The sequence below is a fragment of the Camelus bactrianus genome, chromosome 23, assembly GCF_048773025.1.
Source record: "Camelus bactrianus isolate YW-2024 breed Bactrian camel chromosome 23, ASM4877302v1, whole genome shotgun sequence".
NCBI classification, from domain to species: domain Eukaryota; kingdom Metazoa; phylum Chordata; class Mammalia; order Artiodactyla; family Camelidae; genus Camelus; species Camelus bactrianus.
In genome coordinates this window covers 6,633,424-6,660,212 of record NC_133561.1, presented here as the reverse complement: position 1 = coordinate 6,660,212, position 26,789 = coordinate 6,633,424, and the positions used below count along the sequence as shown (strand labels likewise).

At 38.5% G+C, this 26,789-nt stretch overlaps 1 protein-coding gene across 1 annotated transcript in view; it reads left to right on the top strand.

Moving 5' to 3' along the window:
* RGS21 (regulator of G protein signaling 21) overlaps positions 1–8,375 on the top strand; it is a 31,591-nt gene extending 23,216 nt beyond the window's left edge. The window contains exon 5 of the mRNA XM_074351451.1: positions 8,137–8,375. Within this exon, the coding sequence (XP_074207552.1) occupies positions 8,137–8,340 (204 nt within the window). The 3' untranslated portion in view covers positions 8,341–8,375. The remainder of the gene's footprint in view (positions 1–8,136) is intronic.
* The last annotated feature ends 18,414 nt before the right edge of the window (positions 8,376–26,789 follow it).

Sequence of the window (26,789 nt, the reverse complement as noted above, 5' to 3'; positions counted from 1 at the left end):
AAGATTCTAGTATAGGAAATAGAGAATTATAATAAACTTTCATGAGTGTCGTGATCGGGAAGGAAATACAGGTGATATGGTAGCATCAACAGGAAAATCCAAGTTGAAGGCATCAGGAAATGTAGCTCAAAAGAATCAGTAAGCTTTGATCAGAAGTTTGAGCGTGGGGGGAGGGTAGAGCTCAGCGGTAGAGTGTGTGCTGAGCATGCACAAGGTCCTGGGTTCAATCCCCAGTGCCTCCATTAATACATAAACCTAATTACCTCCCCTGAGAATTTTTTAAAAATTAAAAAAAGAATTAAAAAATAAAAAGAAATTTGAGTATAGAAGGAACTATGACAAAACGGGAGGAGGGAAGGACAACAGGGGAGGAAGACGACAGATGAGTCAACCAGAGGACCAGCCAGTGCCCAGAAGGTTAGTCCGGGAGTGAAAGAAGCCTAGCACTGTGAGTCTCAGCGTGTCGGTCTCCTGCACCCCTGTGATGTTTGCATTCTTGTTTATTTCATCTTAAAGGGATCGCTTATAAAGGAAGAGAAAGAGAGAGAAGGTAGGAGTGAGGGAGAGGAGGAGGAGGAAGAAGAGAGGGAAAGACAAGGGAGCAGAGCTGAAGAAACTAGAAGCAACAACTGCCCAGTGCCCTCGCATGGACGACCTGATCTGATCACCACATTCGCTCCTAGGGAGGCATGACGCTCATCCACGTTGTACAGGTGAAAAATGAACTGAGACTTAGAGGTAAAATGATGAGGCCTGCAGTCATTAAGAGACACAGATCACAAGGAGAGAGGTCTTCCATCCAAGCTTTTACATTTCAAATTCTTTTTTCTAGATCTAAGACTAGTTTCAAGGTTCATGACACAGCCTGGGAACCTTGATGTTTATGCTAAAGGCAAAAGCATACAATTACCTTCTCACAAAGATTCTATCTTCCTTTCTATCAAAAGCTTTCTTTCTTTTCTCATATTCTCTCTAATTTGTATAACTTTTTAAAATATAAAGCAAAAAAAAAAAAAAGTGGCAGGAATATTTCCTCTAATAACCTGCAGTATCACCGTGGCCCTCTGAAAAAACGACGGCTGCATTTTCTACTCGAGAACAAAATGCTCAGGGGTTTTTTGAATTTCCACAGGTCCCTGCGCCACTGAAATTAATCTTGGATTAGCATATTGGGGTGGGTGAAGGAAACTGTGAGTCTAACTCCTTTTCAGCTGCCCCCATAGCATTTGCTACCTATATCTATTTTTAGCAATCCGTGTACATTATGCTTTTATGCATTATGATGGCATACATTTGATTTTTTTTTTCCCTTTTCTCTTGACCAGTTTAACGTGTTAGTTCCATGTTCTTTATTTCTGCCTTTAAAACCAATCCCAACAAAAGAATCCTGTCCTGTGCAGGGTAATTCCATCTCCATGTTACAAACTTGGCTCTTTTCAACTGTAATAGCCACCCTTGAGAATGTATTTCAGGACGTTCGTCCACCTTTAATGATGCCAAAAACGCAGTAAGACTGGAGGTGCTAGTGGTGATTAAATAGACTCATGTAACCAAAAACATGATTATAGGCAGCTTTCGTTTGAATAGTAATTTTTAAGCTTGGTTGTGAATGAGGTCTAGGAAGCTGCCTGCCCCATTTGAGTAAGGCGTTTTACATATGCATGTGCACACTTTTTGCATAATGACAGTTTCCAGCTTCGCTATACATTCTAAATGAGGAAAAGGCCACCTAATTTGAATGTGAGAACTCAACTGAAAACTTTCATTCAAATTATGTAAAAATACATAAAGCACTGTTTAGGGTCACAGGAAAGCCAAAAGGTATAGTTAAAAATGTATTCTTCCTGCTAAAATAATTTGTTGGAAGCCAAAAGAATTTAAAACTGCTGGTGTAGAAAAGAATTGGCATGCATAACTTGCACATATCAAAATCACCTGAGTATTATTAAAATACCCCTGGCTCGTTATAATAAAACCGTTTTTAAACAGCTACCACGAACATCATTCAGAAGGCAGTCATATTAATGCAATGGATTGTCGTCAATGTCAGCTGTGTCAAGGCCTTTTCAAAACTGACAGGATTTAAAAGCCGCTAAACAGTCGCGATGACATCTCAGCTGTCATTCAGTAAGAATCACAATCCTGAGTCTTGTTTTCTGAGATTGGCAGTGCTGTGGTCTCAGAAATCTAAGATAATTTGTGACCTTTTGAAAAATAAGCAGATTAAATGTATTTCTCAGCACCTTTGAAACTTGAGTGTATCCATAGAAACAAAATGCAAGTGGCTATTCGTGTCAGTAAATAATATAGATATAACTCTGTTTATTTCATCAACTGATATGCCACTCAGCCCATTCTCTGGACCCACGAGTTTGAGATACGGAGCCAAACTTTGTAATTCCCAAGTGCTCAGGAGGGCCTTGAGACCATGTAGCTGGAAGGTCTGCCTCGGTAGAGGGTTACCTCCTCACAGCGGCCCCGCCTTCAATCCACTCCAAGATCATCACCTCCTCTGCTGTACTTTTTGAGATAGAAACTTAGCAATGAATGGATATGAATGAATCTTCCAGCAGAACCCAACCAAAAATCAAGTTTGAGATGAGTGCAAAGTTGGGGCTGCAGTTCGCAAACACGTGCTTAAAAGTGATTATATTAAAGGAATATGTGTCTCAAAATATATAATGAGGCCTGATATTTTCACTTTTTTCTTGACACTGAAAGTTCAGGGGAGTCAAGAAGACAAGACAAGGCACTTTGGGCAGACAGTTCTCAAAGCTCACCAGGACAGACTCCTGAGGAGCACTTCACAACATGATCACCTCTCCTAACTGACACGCTATGTTCAGTTGGCTTCCAGAACTGGGTTTCCTCCTCTTAGTGACTACTCTGTGCTGTTTCCACTCATGACCCAGCACACACCATCCTGAGGGGAGGCGGTCCTCACCTATTTGCTGCTCGGTGGTCTCTTCCAGTCTTATGGCTTTAAAAGGGCATCTCAAACTTAAACACAAATCTGAGTCCTGATTCTCTGCTCAGAACTTTCTTCTCCCTGAGCCTCTGCAGCCGAGTTCCTGGCCACTCCACTCTTCTATTCTCTCTGGCTAAATAATCAATAGTCACCCTTGATTCTTTTCTTCTGTTTATACACCATATCCAATCCATCAATACTTGCTATCATCTCATTCTTCAGAATATTTCTAAACACCATTTTTAAAGGTATTGTTCCTTGATAAATATTCAATCGTAAGCTCCACCCATTCTACTTTCTAAATATCTTTGAAATCTATGCATTTCCCCCCATTCTCTGTGACATGACCCAGCCTGATCCACCATCACTGACCACCTGAGTTTCTGGTATGACTTCCTAATTTTTCTTCCCTTTATCCACACCTAGTTATTATACCACACAGCAGCCAGTGATATGTTTTTTTCAAACACGTGTTTACATCAGTCCCTTACTTAAAATTCTCCTTTTGCTCTCAGGTTAAGTAAAAATTATTTACCAAGACCTATAGAAGTTTGTGTGATTGGACCTTCATGCCTCTCCAGGCTGTGGCCCTTCTTTCCCTGAAAACCCACTGGGCTTCCTTCCGTTTTCCCTCCCTGAACAAGTCCCTTTCTTCACCTTCTCTACTCATAATAATACTTTGAGGCTCAGCTTAAAATCTCACTTCTTTCAGAAAGTGGTTTTTATTTTTCAGAAGGTATATTTTTCCCTTTGAATTATTTTCTCAAAATCTGTCTTCTTGATTGACTTTCAACTTAACCATCTTTATATCATCAAACCTGAGCACAATTCAATGAAATACTTCAAATGAATAAATTCTAGAAATGACTACCAAAAACCAACTACTTCTTCAGATGAGTTTTTGTTTTGTTTTTTCAGAAAAAAGGGGTAATAATACTATCTCATAGTCGTCTGCGTGACACCAAGTAGCTGTATGAAGACTGAGACTTAGCACAACTTAGCAGTAATAGTTGATAAACATTAGTTATTATTATCTACTATCATTACTATTATTATTATTATAAAATAATCATATTTAAGTATCCTTATGATTATTTCTGAGTTAATGCCATTGCTCAAATATTTTGAAATGGGAGAGACAAAGTCAACAAGGAAAAAAATCCAGGGAGAGAAGAAGACTTGGGACAGACATTAGATGATGCTTATCTGCTTTGCTCATGCTTGGAGGGACATGTAGGAAAAAAAAAAGAATTCATGAAAAAAATAAGGAAAAGATAGCAGATAAAAGACAGATTAACTAATTCCTTGTCACAAACTACTGAATTTCCTTGGTAGTGACAAATCTTCTTTCTCTGATTATCAAACTGAATACTTAACAGTAACAGAAACAACTGTATCCAAATCTGTTTAAGCAAGAAGTCAAACTTCTTAAGATTTTTAAATCAAAATAATGTATGATGATAAGGAAATTATAGTGACTTTCCTTCTGTGATCAGGGAAGGCTTCTTGGAGGCTATTCAATTTAAGGTAAATCATCAGGGATTGAGGATACTCTGCACAGAGTAAAATTTTGGAGGCAAGAGGGATTTCAGATGGTGAAACAGTATAAACAGGGCTTTAAATGCAAGATTCATTTTGGGAACAGAAAGTAGGACAGCTTTATGGACAGCACTGAAGATACGTAGGAGATGATTTCAAAACAACACACGGAGTCCAGGTGTGAGGAAGCTCTAATGATGGCGTAAGATGTTTAAACTTCATGTTATAGTAAGTAATGCATTGTCAGCTGAATATTCAAACAATGAAAGTGATGTTTTGGTGAAACTGATCTAGTAATGGTGTCCACAGTGTTTAGAAAGGAAAGACATTGTAAGAAGAGGCATCAGGTAAGAGGTAAATTCCATGGTTTAGGGGAAGTGTTAGGTTATGGGAGATTAAACTGGAGACACAGGAGTGAGAATGAAAAAGAGCATGTGAAACTACAAAATAAAAGGTGAATAAGGAAAGCATATAGAGAGAGAGAGAGAGAGAGAGAGAGAGAGACAGAGACAGAGAGATCAGAGGGAAAAAGAGGTGTCAGAGATGATTCTTACATTTTGAGCTTGAACAACTTGGAGAAAAATAATGACATTTATACAAATAATGTGGGTGTGATATTTTGTCACTTACATTAAACTGAACTGCCAAGTCACATCATAATACTACTGATTATCTCCTGGGTACGGTATCTCTGCTCATCACTTAGCAATCAAAAGCTGATGTTGGCAGCTCCTTGGTAGGGAAACAGGCAAATCGGAAAAAATGGGATGGATAAGTCAGAAGTACAATCTCAATATATTGAACAAATAATATTAATTATCAGTATCAGACTAAAATGGAATTGTTCTGTTTAAAATCTTAACATGACTTGTAACAAATGTAGAAACTTTTTTCACTTTATTTATACAACATATATTTATTGAGTCCTTAAGGCTGCACAAAACATGGTGAGGGACGGGTGAAATGTAAATATTGTGGAAGTAACACAAAGTCTTTTGAGAAGTCAGACAAGGGGAAAAAAAATCTACAAGTAAACTTCACAAGGCAGATGGTATTTGAATGTAGCCTTAAGGACACAAAAGACTGTGAAAGACTTAGCTGAGCAGGAGTGGCTTTCAGCTCAGTGGGGATAGCGTGGGAAAACGTCCATTGCTGAGAGAGTACAAGGAAGTTGAGGGGAGGAGAGGACATGTATCCATTTGGATCATATTGCGAAGGCCGTGAATGCCAAGGTGATGGCTTTGGGCTTTTTAAATAGGGAATGAGGAGTTACTGCAGAGGTTCAGCTGTGACCGAAATAACAGAATAGTAATAGAAGCCAGCACTCAGAGGCCCCGATATCAGTGAATGAATGCCTGAGGGAGTGAACTTGCTATATTCATCATTACAGGGGATATAAAGTTAAACAAATTGCAGACGAGGCCATGACAGCATGAACCACACAGTTAAAGGAGAGAGCAAGCAACGCATATTCCCATATCCTCATATCCCCACAACACAAGGCAGGATGCATGAAACAGACTAGACTCCCCGCTTACCAGCCACTCCCCGATCTCGGCAACACCCGCCACTCACTGGTTCCCGCCACGAGGGAGGCACTGTCCTAGGTTCACGATGTGTTGTTATGCCGCTTCCCTGCTCAAAGCTCTCCAGTGTCTTCCCATTGCTTTCAGTAGAAAAGCGAGAAGCCCTCGCCACAGGAGACAGGCCTACGGGACTCGGCCTGAGTCTCCTCTTCCAGCCTGACCACAGGAACTTTCTTGCTCGCACCGTCCAAGCTCAGGGGTTCTGCAGAACATAACCAATTCTTTCCTGCATCAGGGACTCTGCCTTTGTCGTATTTTGCCGGAAATGTTCTTCCTCAGATTCTCAGAGAGCTGGCTTCTTCTCATCCTTCAAGTGCACATTTAAAATAATACTATTTATTTAGTGCTGGGTGGTCTCTCCCCAAATACAGAAAGAATCTGGCACATAACAGACGCATAAATATTTGTGGAATCAGTGAATGTACTGGTCATCTCACTTTAATCCTTTTAACAACCCAGTCGAGAACTGCCTAGCTTAGAGATGAAAAAAGCTGAGCTTGGAAGCATGAAAGTAACTCACCTCTGGTCACAAGCTCAGAAGTTTTAGAGCGCAGACTTGAAAAGTATCCTAAAATGTTCCCACTACTCCACACCATCTTCCTGTACAAAGAAGCAGAAACTGATCCCAGATTTTGAGGCCTTCAAGGAAGTTGCAGCATTTGATCTGGAACTTTGCTGGAGGACCTGAGAGGATGATCAGAAAAACAAAAGGGCAGGTGTATCCTGGGATCCCTGAGGAGCTGAAATCCCTAAAGAAAGAAAACATCAGTGAGCAAATAGTGGCCTTTGATGATTCTTTTCAAAATGAATTTTTTCTTCTGTTCTTCTTCCTAGAATAACAATATTAAAATAGTTTGACGTGACTTATCTCATTTAGTCCTTAGGACACTTTAAGATCGATGCTATTACCATTCCCTTTTACACCACGGAAATTGAAGATTGAAGCAAATTACAGAACTTGCTTTACTCATCTGAATAGCAAGTAGGCGGCTGAGGAGAGATTTGATTGAAGGTCTGCCTGCCTGTATTTTAGCTTCAATTCAATAAGCATAAGTGGTCACTTACAGTCTTTTACCAGACCCCCAAATTCTGGCATTTTTAAAGTCTCCCCCATTTTGCCAAAAGACATTTTAATTCTACTCAACAAATACTTATTGATGGCTTACTGTGGGGTAGACAGTCTGCTAAGTGCCAAAAAATAAACTGATGAATAAGACGAATCTAGCACCTGCCTTTGGTGAGATTTGAATTTTAAGATTCAGATCTCTTTTGCACTTCATGAATATCTTCAGTTGAAGTGAAACAACTTGGATATGAAATTTTCTGCTTCTCAGAATATAGCCTGGAATCAGGGAGGAACTGAAGAAGTATCTCCACAAAGTTTGGGCATTTGCAGATGAATGGTGTGTTCCAGCATAACAGATCTCTATGAGACCTTGCTGAGAGCACTCTGTGGGAGTGTTATGGGGACAAGGATGTATGCACACACATATATATGTATATTATGTGGGAGGCATGGGGGTCTGTGAACTGGGGGGGGGGGCGCTGTTATTTGGTCCATTTTGGCAAACAAGAAGAACAAATTAGAATGAAAAGCAACATTCTGGGAAACAACACGAGGAGGTATGGAGGGTGGGGATGGGTGATGGGAGCAACCTAGTCAATTCTAATTACTATCCTGTCTGTGGAAATCACATATTAGATACTAAGGTCAAAGTACTAGAAAGAAATAAAGGATGGGTGGGAAAAGAGATTCACAATCATAAAATACCTTGTTTGCCTTTTCACTTTGCCATTTTTCATAATCTGAAAATAAGGTTTGACCTCTCTTCTCTGTCAATGCCAACTTTCTCGACCTAGGAAAAGTAATTAAACCAAGCACGTGTTCTGCATTTCAGAAAATGAACACTGACTTTCTGTTGCTTTGCATCGGATTAACTTTGTGTTTAGAAAAAAATTCAAATCATTTGTGCATCTATCATCTGTACAAAACACGCACTCTTTGATTAAACTAAACTAATGCTGTGCAATTTATTTCCACAGATTAACATTGACTTCAGTACCAGGGACCTCATCTCAAAGAACATTTCAGAACCAACTCTCAAATGCTTTGATGAGGCTCAGAAGTTAATCTACAGTCTCATGGCCAAGGATTCTTTCCCTCGATTTCTAAAGTCAGAGATTTATAAGCAACTGGTAAATAGCAAACAGGTTGGCAATCATAAAAAATGGCTCCCTTTCCTGTAAAGAAGGTAAATGACAATCGGTTATAATTGGGGGAAAACAAGTGATAGCATAGATTAACTCTTCATGACTATACTTCAAGGCTAGAATGTTTTAAATATTCAACCACAACATAAGTTTTTTTTAGGATTTAGAGAACATGTCATACTCCAATAGGCAAATAATATTTTATATATGAAGTCTGAATGTCTAAGTTATTTGTTTGGAATGCATTTATTTTACCAGGTACTTAAAAATCTCCTACTGGGAGAACACAAAGGAAGTTTATCGAAATATAATACACTCTTAACCATAAGTGAATACTCCTACGACATTACAAATTCAAGAAACTATATATCTTCATGTTGCTGAGTGGGAGTCTGTTTAGCATCATATACATGATTTTAAATACCACTTGCGTTATTCAATACCTCACTTCTGTAAAAAGAGAAATTCTGAACCAAAACATAACCCTTCATTTAGCATATTCAACTACTTCTTTTCAGCCAGGATCTGCTACATAATAATGTGGTGGTTATCAAAACTACTATGGCCTTCAGGTTAATGAAAAAGAAAAATGGCAAATATATATATAATTGATCAAACTGTCAAAATATATCAATTAGTTTAATTCAATGGCATCACATAGGCATGTATGGAAAAGGCCCTGAGGGTGGGGACGATTGATTTTCTTAGAGCAATAAAAATACAAAGGAAAGAGGAGAAGCAAGGAGTATGGCTAAGTCCTTACACGGTGAACTGCACAGCAGTAACTGTCCCATAAAATGAAAAACTGCTGCAACATCGCCTCCTCAAGTGAGTGCGGAGCTGAGTATCCACTCGGTCCTTCAGCATAGGGACTTGTTTATAGAACTCAAAGAAATTTTAAAATGCATTTATTTTTAGATGTTCCTAAAATTGCTTCTTTTTACATGTAAATGTCCCACAATCAGTAAGAATAACTTCATGTCGATATGAGAAACTATTAAGATTCAATAGATCTTTCATGCTTCCATTTCATTTTCTGAGATTTATTTAACTTTGTTGATATCTCTATTTTGCAGGTTATTTAAACATTAAAAATGGAGGAAAAATAGCATGATTTATTTTGTTTCCACAGACTACCTATTTGATAGACAAAATTTTGCCTCCTTTTTGTCTTGAAAAATAAAGATTTAAACACATGCAAATGGAACTGTCCCTGTACACTTGCAAATTCTTTAAAGGAAAGACAACACGAACTGGTCGTGAAGTATTCAGTGCATCTTAAGGTGCACTTAATAGAAAAGAGTTACTTCCTTTTGAACATTTCTTCTGAAGATTCCAGCCTTAATGTAGTCCCTATTTAAATAGGAAATTTTAAAATTATTCCTACAGATGAAAAAGACTTTAAAAGACAAAGGGGACTTTAGAAATGAAAACCACATCTTTCCTTTTAGACATGAAAAGACAAAAAAAAAAATCTCGGTTATTACCTAAGGTCACACGCTGGTAAGTGGCAGAGCTGGTAGGAACATGATCTTCCCACGGTGCCACAGCCAGCTGCTTGTTCCCACAACAGCAGAGTCATCGCCTTCCCAATTAAAACTGCGCCGCAGCCTGGGAGTCTAATGTTCTACGCGTCCTCAAATACCCAGGCGCTGTTCCTTTCATCGAATGTTGGAATTGTCCTTTCACAGTCAGTTTGCAAACTCCTTCTTGTTAGTGTAGAGTAAGGCCTCATGTTCCACGACTGCCTCTTCTCTAAGGACACAGAGGAGTCGCAAATCAAACTTTCATCACCTAGAAGCAGACGACTGCCAGTGCGTAAAAAATACAGTACGTGTCTAAATGATCTGTTAAAAACATTGGATGTTGAATGGCCCCTAATAGATCCCAACCAAAGACCCTCAATAGCAAAACTTCCCTCATCTCCTCAACTCAGTCCCCCTCCCAAACTATAATGATAGATTTCCTGGCTTAACGGAACAGAAAAGAAAACAATTGCAAGTTTTTGGAATAAAAATAATTTCAGGTTTTTGGACCACTTGGTGTTCAGGAATTTCAGGAAAATATCAGAAGTGCATCTTTCAGATGCTGTTCTCTGTCTCTTTCACTCCACAGGTTACTTTATTTCATCAGTTATCACTGATAAGTGATTTTATAGATGGGATTTTTATATAAAAATTGACTTGTGAAAAAATGAATAACAACATTAACGTTCCTGGTAACATACTTAAATATTTAATAATTGTGTAATGCCACTTTCTAAAAATATTTACATCAGCTTTAAGATGTGATTATGCTTATATTAAAAACTAAACTAAGCACTAGTAAAATGACAAGATAGTGGCATAGATATGATCTTCAAATTATAAGGAGGGTTTTTCCAAGCATAGTGTTTTCCACTTTCTGACACTTCCTACGAAATATATTTTAAAGCAATTTATACTTGACCTGCATTTGATAAGACCCAAAGAAATTAAATGATATATGTATTCCACAAAGAATTTGAGCTTCTTTAACAATCCAATATGGAGCCACAATCCATCAGTTAATCTAAAATTCTTTTGAATTCATTTAAATATCAAATAGTGATAATTCATCAGTAATGAGTACTGATTCCTAAAAGTTTATGAAAATAGTTTCTTATACTTGCATCAGAAGGATCTATTTCAGCCTCAAAATATAATCAGATTTTTTTAAACACTATATTACGAAAATCTAAAACCTTTAGGGCATTACAAGCATAAGCTAGTGTCAAACTTTATTTTCCCAAACTTTTGTCTTAGTCTGTGTATATATAGAATTCATTCTATTCACCATTGTTGCTTTACCTTTTCCTAGATTTTTTTCTAATTTTGTGTGATGTAGTAACTATGTCTATCCATAATATTCCTGATGAGAGGACATGTTGACAGAATAAAAGCAAAGAAATTTGTTTTTCTATTTCCTTTCCAATATCATTTCCAATAAGCTTGGTACCATCTTGGCTTTTAAACAATAGTAGTTTTCTGGCCCATAACTTTGGAGAGCAATCTGGATTTATTTTCTGGAATTTCAAGGAAAGTTCAAATCCATTATCCTAGACTTGAGGTTTAGATTAAATGGACCTTCTCGTTGTTTAAATGGAAGCTGATCAGCTAATCTTCCCAATCATATAGGCCATGTTCTAACATGAGTAATCAATATGAATCATTGTCAGAAAACTAAAAAGATCCATTCCAAAAAAAAAGAAGAAAAAAAGTCTCTTTAAAAACAAAAACAGACAATTGAGCCTCAGTGTCAGTAGCTTTCACACATTTATTTCCTATGCAAAACTTCCCTCTTCAGCCTTCACCCACACTATCCCTACAGAAGAGTGTCACCCCAACTATACCTAGCATGGGCCTGATCTGCTGCCCAACGACACAGTCATGTAATTTACTTCACGGTGATGCCAATTAGTTTAAAGTGAACTCTTTTCACAGCGATGTGAAACTGGTGGGATGATGTCGCAGCAGTAGTCAGTTAGTAGATGAATAGAGTCACTCACTCTGGGTCCCTCCTATTCTGTCAGAGTTGCCATTTCATTTTCATGGGGAAGGGGTGGGAATGAGTATTAAGGAATAACTATTTACTTTGGCTACTCCATTTCAGAGGAATTTTATGTTTTATTAAAAATACTATTTATAGTGTGCATTTGAATATAAAATGCATATGCATAATTAATCCTAATAATGAACAGATACTGGTGTGTTTCAAAAGTATAATACAGAATGTGGGAAAATCAGATTTTTTAAATAACCTAATTTATTTAAGAAACCACATCATTTTTTTCCTCTTTATTTCATTTAAGATCCAAAAACAGAACTGGATGTCTAGTAGAGAAAAAAAAATGAAGTTTAATAGGGTTATTGTTTAGCCTTGAATATTGAATATTTATGCCTTGTGTTATATTCAGATAAAAGTCAGCTATGAATATTTCTGAAAAAAGAAAACTGTCTTGTTAAGTTCACATTTTTTTCTTGGGTGATGATTGTTTATTTCTGGATATCTCACATAAAGTATCTTTTCATCAACTTATATTTTTACAAATAAGAATTCTGAAGCAATTAATTTTTTTACAAATATGGTGTAGTTTCTTTATTCTAATACTTTTGTTCTTTTTGTGCATTAGGGAAAATAAGTTGTAATATTTGGATAATTAATTTTGTGACTGATGATGGCTTAGATATAAAATACAATAAATATCTGGCTCTTTTTAAAAATTAAGAAGAAAAAAATTAAATGTCCTAAAGGAGGTATATTACATATTCTTACATTTGTTTCACATAGATTTTAATTAAAATGTCTTATTTTTAGAGTATCACTTTAGGTCTTTATGAAGTAAATATTTTTGTCAATAACGCCTTTGAATTACTGTTTTTGTTCTGCTTTCCAAATATGTCATGTTTACCACAAAGACATAATCATGAATCAAAATCACAAGACTGGTTTTCCTCACTTCTTATAAACAAGAAAGATAGGGGAAATTCCTATTATGTAGTAGACAAAAATAGATTTTAAAATTAATCATTCAAAGCAGTGTTGTTTAATGTCTGAATATGAATCTTTTATGGGATCATACCAAAATCCACTATTGAAAACCAGGAGCACTTCAAGGGAGATGTAAATGTTGAATTTATGATGGAGCTACTAAAAATTTGCTTTTAAAGCACTGTTTATTGTCTAACAATTCTATAGATTCTATTATTAGATTTTCTTTTTTTGTTAGAAGCAGTGCTTTAAAATGAATAAATGAGCCCCAACACTAGAAAGTTAAAGATTGATTGGAAACTTCAAACCATGAGCCTTCACTGTGTTTTAAGCCAGATAAAAGTCATTCTCTCAAATGTAGTTTTTATATTAAATGGCAGAAGCCAATGAAGAGTAAAAAGTATTGTTACATAGTGGCTTCAAGTAAACTTAGAATTTCTTTGAGAAATCTAAGGTTATACATATATGTGAACACATACATACATCCATTTAGGGAACTGTTTCTGTTTAAGTTTCTGTCTTGTGAAAGCATTACCTACTTATTTCAAGTGGTTATTTTTAAGCCCATATAAATTGTGATTCATGACACGTCCATTTCAAACAAGAATAAAGCCTCAGAAAAAACAAAATGCAAGCAAGTGTTAATCAAATTAGACCTATTTTTCTAAATCAAAAGCTTTGAAGAAAGAGGCTAAATATAAGCAAAATACATTCATTTTCTCATTCTGCAATTAAAATTGAAATGTAGTCATTAGCCCTGAAACATAAATGAACACTTCTTAAGTCAATGTTGAAAGGCTATAACAGTATAAGAGTTTGATATCCACTGTCTGATCAATCGAGTTTTAAGAATTTTTCATTGAATTAATTCTGAGGTAATTAATGTGAAAAATGCAAAAGATTTTTTAAAAGTCTAAACTGGAAAGACAGCAGAATCTGGACAGCAGCTCATAGCTTAAAGTATTTTCACAGAGAAGAGTAAGCTTTTTCCTTTGCGTAAAATACACAATTAAAAGAACTAGGGCATAAACGTTAACTGCAGGCTAACGTGTACGCAGGATGGATGTTGATGATTAATATCACTGTATACAAAATATGCAAATATAAAGACATGGACTAGTTGAAAGGGGCTAGCTGAGACTTAGAAAAGACAGGCTGTGCACTAACACGTGAAAAACACAGTGGCCATTTACCAGAGATGAGAGCAGGGAGCACGTGGGTGAGCGCAGTCAAGAGAGGTCTGGGGAAGAAACAGTGCAGGTCACCTGTGATTGGCTTAACAAATGGAAGGAAGGTGGATTGTCAAGATTTGGGCCTTGGAAAAATGGTAGAATCATGCTAAAACGCATAGGAAATCTTGCAGAAGAGAAATGACTGACTCAAAGACCACGACTTAGGTTTATGTTGAAGGAATTCCGTTTCACAAGTAAAGTTGTCGAACTGCCCGTGTCCTGTGGCTTAGAAGGATGTAAAGGAAGTACATGCTTGTCCTTCAGCTGCGTGAGCAGTACAGACGCCCGAGTCCCCCGCTCTCCAATGGAACAGCTGTCTCTCATTATTAACCCCCGGTCTAGCTGTGCCATGATTCTTAGTCCTCACCACCAAGCATCATGAAAATGGTGTCTGCACTTTGTCTTCACTTGCTCATCTTAAGTTCATGACTCAGTACAATGACAACTTGTACTTGTCATTAGCACTCACTTTTCACCAAAACTGCCATGACTGTTTGAGATAAATCTAGTGACCAGCTCTCAGCCCACTCATGGCGGCCGTTCTGTGGAACTGAAAACCACTAACCACTTCCTTCTGAAAACTCAACTCACGTGACTCGACTCTGTGACACCTTTCCCCACTAGCTGCTCCTTTTCCACCTGCTTCAAGGACTCCTCTTCCTCTGCCTGCTCCTTAGTTTCCCAAATTTGGGTTTCCATTCTCGTTCTCCTTCCCCACCCCTCAGTGCACTCTCCCCAGGGCTTCCTCACCCCCAATCTCCATCACTGTGAGTATTCTGACTCCCGGAGGGATTCAGGTCCTGTGAGGTCTGAAGCTTATATGATATAGAAGACCTTCCTTATGAAAAGGAATACAGAACTCTGAATATGAAATTAGTTTAAAAAGTGAACACGTATTTGAACAAAAAGATTTTTTAAAAGGCTGACAAATACCTAATATCACAGAAGCCAAAAAAGAAACACATTTTCATTAACTGTCTGACACAACTCCATACTTCACTCCATTTTCATTGATTATCTTAGAATATTATATAGAGAATAGAAAGATAAATCAGTCTTTCATCTGGCATGGTTAGTCAGATATTCCTTATTACTGATAGTTGGAATGAATGCAGAAAACATGAGACTTCTCACACAGATGAACTCGTGTGTAATACTATTAGAGATTTGTGTCCAGCAAATTCAGGGGAATTCAGATAACTTCATTTCTTGAATTCCCTTTGAAAGCAAGAAACATGGTGCATTTATAATCATGTGTTTCATTATCAAATATATTCATAAAAGAAAAGAGCTGCTGTTTTGATCAAGCACTAATTTAAAGCCACATCTTCCACACAAAGGCTTTCACATCTGGGTGACTGGAAGAACTTTCCACAAAACGTCTTGTGGTTCCATCCATTGAGATTTTATTTCTCCTCCGTGACCCATGTGTTTCTATGCCAGGCAACCTGGGACACAGCCCTGCCCCTTCACATCCTAAGGTCAGGTGAGTTGGCACCGGGGACCATACACATGTGCCTGAAAGCCTTTCCCGAGCCAGGATGGCTAGCACCAGGGTTGTAAACCCCCCACACACTTGATTCTAAACCTAAACTAGTCTCTCCTCCACACCTTTCAGTTGGAGCCCCCCACACTCACCCAGCCACCGTCGAGAAGGAGAGTGTGGGGAAGAGAAGTCAGAGGGAAGGGCAGCGGCCATAGACAGCGGAGGCTGAGATATCTCATTGTGCACATTTTACAAAAGTGTATGTCCCTCCCAGAGTCATGCAAGTGAGGGGGACCGGGTTTGTCTAATCCAGATGGACATCCCCACCTGCCTGCTACACAAACATCTCATCATCGAAAATGATGTGCCCTTCAGGCAGTAAGACCTCTGATACCCTCTAGCATTCCTTCCCTTACCAGCCACTCATCACCGAGATGCCTAAGCCTGAAATCAATGAGTCATCTGAACATTTCTCCTTCAGTCTCAGGTCTAATTAATTGGTAGGTGCTGCTGATTTGGTGGGTTCCCATCACCACGGTCACCACTGTACGTCAGAGCCCCATTGTTTCCTCTGCCTTTCCAACAGCCACCTAACTGGCACCCCCTTTGTTGGTCTTAACACATTGTGATCCACTTTTGTATTTTGTCAGAGCTCTCTGAATGGAAAGTCATATCAAGTCACCCTCTTACCTAAACCTTTAATGGACACTCATTTCCAAACTTCCTAGTCGTGCAGGCCAACCCCTTCATAACATAGCTCCTGTGTTCTTTTTGAGCCTCACCTCGCATCTACTATCTACTCCTCATCTCTACACCACCTACATCCCAATAATATGAAATATTATAACTGGCTACACCATGATCAAGTATATGTACCTTTGCTCCTTCTGCCAGAAATCTCACCCCTTGAACGACTTGGTTAAACTCTGGCCTTTTGAATTCCTTTCCAAGATGTCTTTTTTCACCACTGACATCACTCTTTATCTCTTTAACCTTTAATCAAGGCTCACCAGATAAATCGATTTTGTACCTTTATTAGGGTATGAATCATATATTATAATTTATATCCACATTCACATTTAAAAAATACATTAATTTGGTATACAATGCTCTCACTGGAGGGGACTGTGATGGGTTTAAGTTTGTCTTTTGACAACATACTGATATCTTGTTAATGTTCCATGAGAGCTGATAATAATCCAAGTGTCCTATGAAGGCAGAAGCTGTGTAACATTCATAAACTCAGATTTTTTAAATCTCAGAGATCAAATCTGCTTAAACATCTTTGTGCTTTTTAAGCTCCTTATTTGACTGCATCAAACCCTTATTCAACAAGATCAGGACCAGTTAAAGTGGAGAATCACAAAAATAAATACAGAAGTAAATAAGTAAGTAGTATCTAAAATATTTTTCCTCTGCGTTTAATCTATGAGTTTGGTTTCAACTTTGTCCCCTTTGTCTTTTGACTTCATACCCACTGTAAAAATTCTTCAAATCACAGTTCCAGTTTCTTTAAAGGGAAGGAGAACTTAGAGAAGTAGTCTGAGTGCAGGAATTCTCCCTGATTTTTATTTTCCTAGCCTGGGAGCCCAGTCTCATTGTGGGGTCAGCACTCAGACTATTCACAGTGAGTCCCTACGTTTCTCCTAACTTGGGTAGGGAAGAGTTGAGCTATTTAGAGCAACAGACACACCTGCTTTCTGTGCCTTCCTGATGCCTCCCAAGCTGTGCTCTGGATCTGTGGGCTGGGGAGTTAAGAGAGGAGAGTCTCCTGGTGACTGAGATTTTCACCCCAGTTAATTCCCATTAGCCCTAATCCCCACGTAAGAAGAAGATGTAACTACCCTGTTATTACCATATCACACGAAAGGTAATAAGCTTTCTGGTTGTTATGCGCCATGAACACGGAGATGTTCACATTTAACAGAGGGGCTTGCAAGGAGCACTGGTGTTTTCAAAACTGTGCACTTCCAAGCAGAAGCCCAGTCACAGCCACGCACGTCAGCCTTTGGCCACTGCTTCACCCAGACTTAACTGCATGGCGATTATTTAGCAATTCATCTTTGTTGAATCTTATCAAAGCCTTCAATGTGTTCTTCATTAAATTCACTCTCTCTTCCCACCACTGATTTTATTTGTTTATTATTTGATCGAATCATGAGTTAACAATAAGCAAGACTTACATACAGAAAAAAGGGAAAAAAATCACTGTCTCTTGATAAACATACAACTCTTGGTCTGAGGAGATGAGCACTAGATCCAAAGACTCAGTATTGCCGACATCAGACAGGATGTTAAAAAGAAAAACAGAGAAAGTGGAATAACTTAGAGACGCCTTTGACTGGAGTTTTGTGGAGAGAATACCTAGAGTGGCTTCCACGATGAGAAATACAGGAAAACCCACACTTAGTCACCAACATCACGCTGTATGAAAACACTGTGAGAACCGATACCTAGACAGGGAAGATGGAGGTGGCTCATTTACTGTCAAAGCTTACATTTCTAAGAGTTTAAAATATCATCCAAATGCAAATATAAAATAAATACATATTGACAAAATCATTCGACTTCTTAATAAGGGAACCAGCAGGATATTAAAGCTGTTTTGAAAGAGAATGAGAGACACTGGACTACTTACAATCAATTGAAGATGCTGAAATAGAATTACAAAGTTATATATGAAGTGAATTCATGTCCTGGAGGGTGCCACAGCCATATGCTTTAGGACTGTCTTTCCTACCAGACACAAATCTATTGCCTTTGCACTGGACAAAATTCATTTGCAACTTATCAATCTATAAGTTGTCATCTACCTTTTAAATCCTGATCAACAGTAACTAGTAAATCACACAATGGTTCATTCCCTCAGAGAAGGGATTGGCAAATGTTTTTTGTAAAGTGCCTGATAGTAAATATTTTAGTATTTGTGTGCCATGTAAAATCTCTGTCACATATTAGTCTTAGTTTCCTTTTTTTCCCCCCATTTTTTAGGAATGTAAAATCCATACTTAGTTCAAAGGCTGAACAAACAGGCCCTTAAGCAGATCTCATCTGTGGGCCATAATTTGCCAACTTGCTTCCCTAGACAATATAATAATCCTTGAATGAACAAGTTGCACAAGGCTCTAGTGTGACACCAAAAAAAAAAAAAAAAAAAAGTCTTCCCTCGCCTGTTTTCCAAGTTTTGGGTAATTGGCTAATCAAAGAAATGAAGGAGCAGAGGCAGAAAGAGTTAATTAGCCCAAAGCTGTAAAGCAAGGTGCGTAACTGGGACTGGAGCTGGACTTCAGTGCCCTGTTCTCTCGTCTGTCTAAATCATGTACATGCATACGGTACCTACACACACACACACACACACACAAAATGACACAGTTTTAATGAACCATTTTTTAAAAGACTTTGTTTTACTTACTTATTCTATATCGTGATGCATAAGATGGTTAATAAATTCAGTTAACGTTGTTTTCCATGTTGCTACATTAGGTAGTTGCAATCACAGTCTATTCTATGTGCAAACATCGATGCCAGTCAAAGAATCAAAAATGAGAGAAGAGAGAAGAACCCAGAAGGAAGGAATAAAAGGGAATGAAGAAACTCTGACTAGGAAATGCCAAAAAGATGTTTTATCCCTTCAAGAGAGTTGTCAGGGTCCAGTAGGGAAAACGGAAGCCATTCTGGGTAGGTTAATGAGAGGAAGCTGGATACATGGAACTAATTATTAAAGTGATGGGTGAGCTGAACAGCTAAGCAGAGGATGGTGGTGAAACCTGGAGACTAACATCAGCAGCAGCACTGCTGTTTTAGGGCAGGAGGTACATCAGAGGAGGGGGTGTTAAGGCCTCAAGAATCGGAAGTGTCTGTTGGGGCCAGAACACCATGTGAGGGTTGACCGGCGGTAGATGGAACCACAGAAGGCAGGCTACACTTGGAGGCAAGAAGGCACAGTCACTGATGGAGACACCACCCAGGACAGAGAGGGGGGAAAGCATTCTGGAGTCTCCCTGCCCCCTCCGCCCACCAATCCCTGTCTGTAGCGCCACAAGCCAACCCTTCTAGTGTGTAAAAAAGAAGAAGAAGAAAGTAAGGTAAATATGGAAATAGAAGTAGGGAAGAAACAAGAACCAAAGAGGAATGAAGAGAGGAGAAAGCACAGTGCACAACAGAGCACGCTTATTCTCGAGAGGAAGCTTTCATTGCTGCACAGTGGACGTTACCAGTCCCTAACAGGCCTCCCAAGTTAATCTATGAAAGACAGGGTGTTAAAAAAAGGGAAACAAAAAACTGTACAATATACAAAACCCACTAATCTCAAACATATTTATCACTATGAACAATTATCAGACACTATTAAAAAAATGTAAACTTGCATGAGAAAGAACACTGTTACATCTCACTGAACTTGCATTTTCAGATAATTCTAAATTTGAAGTATAACAAAATTATTGTGCTGGATTACTTTTTATTAAATCTACAGCATGAAATAAAAGATATTTAAATCCAAGTAAAGTGCTTAATGAAAAAATTTATTTTATGCAATGCATCTATTATGAAACTATATTTGAGTTATTTAAAACTGTTGTTTAAATTAGGCTTCTGTAGTATTTTAAGAGAATGCTACCAACCTTATAAACGATTACAATTGTTCCTTGAATTTAAAATAATATTCAGCAGAATATTTGAATGTGAACAAACATAGGGAGTTTTTTTAAGCATGAGTACTTCAGAAAACATGCCTTGGGGGGAATAATTTCTTGGGGACATGAAATACAAGAAAATAATTGAGGAATTTTATGAGGAAAGTACTGGAAAATTTTTAGCTGTAAAACTCTTTTAATTTAAGATCACTTCTCTCTCAAGATGAAAATGTTACGCTTAGAAAAGTCTCAACTTTTCAACGAAACATGCAGGCTGTCAAGAGCTATGCAATACATTATGCAAATTTAATTTTACCCTCGTTGTAACACTGAATAAATGCACATATAGTGTCATAATGAAGCATTTCTTCTTAGTACTATTTTAAACTTACCATATAACTCAGCCATCAGTTAAAGTGTTATTTAATATATTTTATAAGTATTTGTTAAAACCAAAAGTTTAATTAATTAATTCTATATCACAATGCTTAAAATAATATATCTTACCTTACTGTTCTCACTTACTGGAAGGATCTGAGATGTTATCCTACTTTCAGGCTAATAAGTTAGCCTGCTACAACTCCACAGATGCTAGCAAAAAACACAAGACTCCTGAATACGAAACAAAAGATGTTATTAGTCACAGCAGTAACAGTAACCAAAGTATCAGGGCCCTCGAGTCCCACCTCCCACAGGGTAATGTGCAGAGGGCCAGGTGACACCCGCTTATTCAATGGTTTGTGTTACATACTCATTGGTTTGCATTACAAGAGGGAAAACCTCAGCTTAGGGAACCTGAATCTCTATAATGGGCAGTAAACATGCCTACCCTTTGCTCTGGAGAGAGACACACTGTTTTCTAAGGCTATTTGCAACACAAACATTCTCAGAAAATTAAAGCAGAACAAAAGTAGCCTGTGCCTCTGCAAGATGGGCGGAAATGTGAGGGGCCATGGTTCCCTGCAACAACCATGCAAAGACTCTCAACAACCACCCAAAGGCTGGAAAATAACTAGCCTTACCACAGGGAACATGGGGAAAATGCTGAGGCATCTTTGCTCTGTGGATGGTGAATGCAGAGCTGCACTTGAGCTTGCAGGAAGCCCTTCCCTGAGAGCAGGGGCAATGATCAACAGAGAAAAGGTAACAGTCACCTTCCTTAGAGAAGATGCTCTCCATAAAAATATGGCAAAGTCTATTCCTTCGGAGGAGATGGACTTTTCTCTTGGGAAGCTCTTCAGCAAGCTACCTGCAAATGGTTAAGAGAAGTGCCCTGGAAAAGAGGCCTATACTTTCTAAAGATGGTAATACTTGGAGTTAAACAGATTGCATTTAAAATAAGTGTCACAAGTGAGATGACTCAACTGAAACTTCACTGCTCCCCGATCTGCTGTTTGCTGTCTTCTAAAAAGAAGTCATCGTTTCAGCTCTCAAATGCACCATATATAGTCTCCGTGTGCCACAGCCCTGGAGCTCCGTGCTTCAGTTATGCAACACTGCGGCGGGACAACGCTGCCCTCTTGGAGTGAGCTTCAGCTCCTGTGCTGCTCGAGTTCTGAAGGCCCTTTGAGAAGACATCAAAGCAACCATTCCATGTGTGTTTAAATCAATGTATGTCTGTTGGGAGTAATGCTAAATTCTGGTGCTACATACATTTTAAAAATAATTAAACACATTTTCCACTCTAAGTGGCACAGGATACCTCCTTACCAATCCACTCACTCATCAACTACACAGATATAATTTATGCATGCACTAAATAAAATATATAGTAGGAGGTTTAAGGAAAACCATAATCATAACGATGCATTAAAATAACTTACTTTCTTTTCTTTATTGGTCTCCTCTTTAAAATTTATACTATCTCTACTCTAACCCTCACAAAAATCTCCACAAAGTAGGGAAATATCTTAAGTAATTCATGTACTGTTGTATAATGCTATAATATAAAAGTTTAAGGCTGTGCACCAGACTGCTTGTAATAAGAGTATTTTATTTTGCTTATTGTTTTGCTATTCTTTCCTGCAGCATTTTTACTCTTATCTACCTAATCTACTGTTGGAATGTAAGGATAATCCAAGTTGACAAGAGAATGCAAACAAGATAACGTAAAAAAGCAGTTACTGCTCCAATTCATCCATCCATCTATCCATCCATCCATCCATCTACCCATTTATTTGGTCATCTATACAACCCTTTCAACCATTAATTAATTCAGTAGATAATTAATTTTTGAGTTGCTGCATAACTGTGGTTGATAGAAAAGCGTGTGAGGAGGGACTTCTTTGAATGGGTTACATAACATGTTACTTTCACGGATCACATTATAGGGAAATTGTTACAGGAACACAATGATAGAAGGCCATGTATGAGAGTCAGCTGGGATGGGGCAGAGAGTTTAAGAAAGTGAGAAAGAGTGTGTGTGTGTGAATGTGCCTGTGTGTATCTGTTTGGAACAGGAAGAGTCTCAGAGGAAAATCTAAGTTATCAGGTAGGCTTAAACCAATCCTAAAAAGCTACCGGACAGCATGACAGGATATGAAAATTATGTTAAGGACAAAAACGAGAGAGTGAGAGAGAGAGAAAGCATACGAGTTCAGAAAATCTCAACATCCAGACAGCTCCAGAACTGAGTGACCCATCTGCAGCCCTGTCCGGTCTCGGTGACTGGTCTCCTCACTTCTGAGCTGAACCTGAAAGCGGAGACACATGCAGCCCTAGAAATCCTACCACTCCTCTCCCCAGCCAACACCTGCTAAGCCGGGATTGTAGGTGTAGCACAAAGGAGGAACAGAACATCCCCTTCTGGCTTTGCTTTGTTGCCTGCTGACTGCAACCAGTCACAGGTATTCATAGTCGCACCTTCCAGAAACGTTCACTGAATACTTGCTATGAGGTATGCAATGTGCGAGTTTCCAGGGGCACAAGAAGGAAAGGGCGGCCAGGACAGCCACCTCCTCGGAAAGGACAGCTGAGCAGCGGAGAGGAAACTAAAGGAGCACAGTAATATTTTCTACTAAAGGGAAAGGACAGGGCTCACGGGAGGATGTATCAGAGCCTCTGACAGCGATGGAAGCTCAGGTACAGCCTCCAACAGGCGTCTAAGATTCTGTGCGCACAAGAGAGGAGAAAGCTAGTCAAAAGGTTTAAGCAACAAAGTAACAAAATTAAAATTTTTCTGTAGAAAGATAAATGTCTAGAGTGTTGACATGCCTTGGAAATGACCAAAACTCCTGCTTCAAATGATCTTATATATGTAATGCATATAATGTAGGGATGGTCACCCAAATACTCTATTTCTTCAATGTCTTTTCCACACACAAGTTACAAGCAACTTTAGGACACGTAACTTTCCTTTCACCGAGTAGTGAGACAGTGCTTCACACACAGTAAACACATTTCAAATACTCCTGTGATATCTAATCCAAACCCAGAAAATGCAACAATTGAAGGTGGCAGTGTCTGTTCTGTGAACAATAAATACGTTCATCACAAACCCTAAAAGTGATTACAAATAATGGTTAATGCAATTATAAGCACCTTGATTTTGTAAGGCTTTCTTATTCCATATGCCACAGAATTTTAAAATTATGCCAAAGTTTGACTAAAATTCTGTAGCCAGTTCCTTAAAAATATCAACTAGCCTCCTTTTTGCCTATTTCCTTGGTCTATCCCCTAGGAGTGGGGTTCGCAGATGGGGAAACCACTAACACTTCTCACAGAGTAAACTCTCACAAGAACCTCTCCGGCTAATCTTCAGGTGGGATTCCCAGTGGGACCCACATACGTATTTTACAATGAGACCAACTTCCTGTCTGATCAATCCACATCAAAATTCATACCATTAGGGGGGAAATTTTACCTCTAAACTTTAACTCAGTTCAAAGTCTAAATATGGGAGGAAGTGAGAGAGTACCTTTCACAATCCCCCACAGAAGGCGGGTAGCCAATTAGGCTTCAGGCTGAGAGCCAGGGCCTTGCGGTCTGGCCCTTACAGAACTCACAGCCGTAGCTTCAGGGACTTCTTTGTCCAGAGCATGGTTTCAATTCCACACTAATCTCAGTGACATTTTACCCTAATGCACTCAACCCAAGAGAGGGCACATCTACCTTCAGAATATTGCCATATTATTTAAGATTGATTTTCAATTAATTTTCTTCTCTGAATTTTAACATATTCCCTGGTCTTTGCTATTTACTTACTTTCTGATAAACAAGATTAATGCTGGAGAAAAACACCTGTGGGAAAAGGTGAGCACAAAAGTATCATCATAAAACTCAAAACGCACAATTTAATAAAATTCAGAACTCACTACACAGTTATTTTTTGAATCTCACACACAAAAAAACGACTCCTTTTCTCTAATTTAGAAAACATTCCAAAAACTGTCAGTTATAGAAATCTCAAATAATCTGAAGGTGAGTATATTTTATGTCCCCGCCCTTGCAAAGTTAGGGATTTCTATTACTAGTCCTCTCCTAATTTTTTTTTCAGGATCCTGACAACTAAGATTTTTCAGGATATATTATCCATCTAATAGTGACAGGAGTAAAATTGCAAACCTGCGCCTGACCCACTCTCTTTTCAGATTTATTTTTATAAGTAAGTGAGTTGCTATGCCTCCCAGTCACCGTGACAGCTTTCGGCAGCGCTGAAAACACACCCTTTCCCTCTGACCCTCTAGTCCTCCTCAGATTCCACAATTTGCATTGAAAATGAACGAATCCTTAATGATATTCTTATTCCAACCTTCTGCAAGTGGGTTTGCATCCAGGTTCCTGGTGGAGTGTGAGTAATTTCCATTCTGCATTCATTTGCCATAGAAACAAGCAAAGGCGACGTACAGGAAATGATGGAATCTGGAGGCCATTTTTTTCCTCTTCAGTGGTATTACTGATTTCTTGACTTCCTTTCATTTCTCTTTAGTTCTAGGAACGCAAATGATAGGCAAGAAATTTTCTAAAACATCATTCAAAATTACCATCTTTCACGAAAAAAATTGTATGTGAATTGGGACAGGAAGAATATATGTAAATGAGAGAAATATAGAAAAAAGACAAGCGTCAATGCCCAGACAGGTAGAAAGGATAAAAAGAAAAGAAAAGAGAAAGGCAGTTATGTAACTACTTTACCAATGATGCTGATAAAGAATGTAATGGGTTCTACCTCGCATTCTTTGATATAAGCTTCGTCACAATCTAGTCACGTGCCACATTCATGCATACTATACCTTGGCAGTTTTCTCTGTGATGGTCCTAAGGTTTCTGATTCTCTAAAATTGTGTGAACATGTGAAAAGAGAAAAGAGGGCAGAAAAAGAAGGGACATTATGGAAATTATTCTAAATCAGATCTTTTTAAGCTCTAGTTTAATTAAATAAATAACATTACGAGTAAATGCATAGGACAATGAGAAAAAGAGGTTTAAAAACAGATACATATAAAAATTTTCTACTAAGCAATTAATCATGGTAGAGAGCTTCAAGAACATTGAGCAAATCTACAGAGGAGAAGAAAGCTACACACTTTTCAGAACTTCAGTCCAGGGCTGCGAGGGCTGCCATAACAGAGTACCACGAGCTGGCTGGCTTAAACAACAGGAACATATTGTCTCACGGTCTGGGAGGCTAGAAGTCTGAAATCAAGATGTGGCAGGGTGGTTCCACCTGAGGGACAGGAGGGAAGGATCTGTTCTGAGTGCCTATTGTTGGTTTGTTGGTGGCCGTCTTCATGTTCACATGGCATTCTTCCCGTATGTGAGCCTATGTCCAAATGTCCCCATTTACAGGGACACCAGTCATACCGAATTAGAAGCCCACTCCACTCCATCATGACCTTATCTTAGCTAATTACACCTGCCCCAGTCCTATTTCTAAGTCAGGTCATATTCTGAGGTGCTGGGGATTAGGACTTCGACCTATGAGATCTGGGTGGTACACAATTCGACCCATAACAGGTACGAGGTTCTTTTAAAGGGAAGAATATGCTAACAGACAGCCAACATGAATTGTTTTTGTTTTAATGTTAGCTAAGTGAGTAACAGAAGAAAAGTATTTCTTAATACTTCACATAACACTAATCAGACAAAAACAAAATTATAAATTCTATACAAATAAAATAAATGTAAATTAACAACACTGATTTATCATGACAGAAATGTCATTTTGCTGCAGCCAAATCATGGTTAGAATGTGAATGTGCGTTTGTAGCTACAGTGTTGGTTCTTTTGATTTCAATATGGGCACTGAATGAGGCCATCTTCCCTCTAACTGTCTCTGAGCTTCCAAGAGCAGCTGTGATCTCAGCAAGATACAGCTTCACCCTTCAAGGAATCAAGTATGATTGAGCTACGAAACAATATCATCTCTTGCCCTGCGCCTCTCTTGAGGTGTTCATGTAATATTGGATTTCCCTAATTAGATAATCTGTGTATTCATTCCTTTACCCTCAACCACTGTTCCTCCTTCTCTTCAACTATGTCCAAACTTTTCCACCTTTGGAAGGGACTTTAGGTTTGGCCGCTCTGCTGGTCTAGCAAGTATCCCCCTCAGTCCACTCCCATTCACACAGGGTAAGGTTACAATGGGTGCCAAACAAGTGGGCCCCCCTGACCAGTAGGCAATAC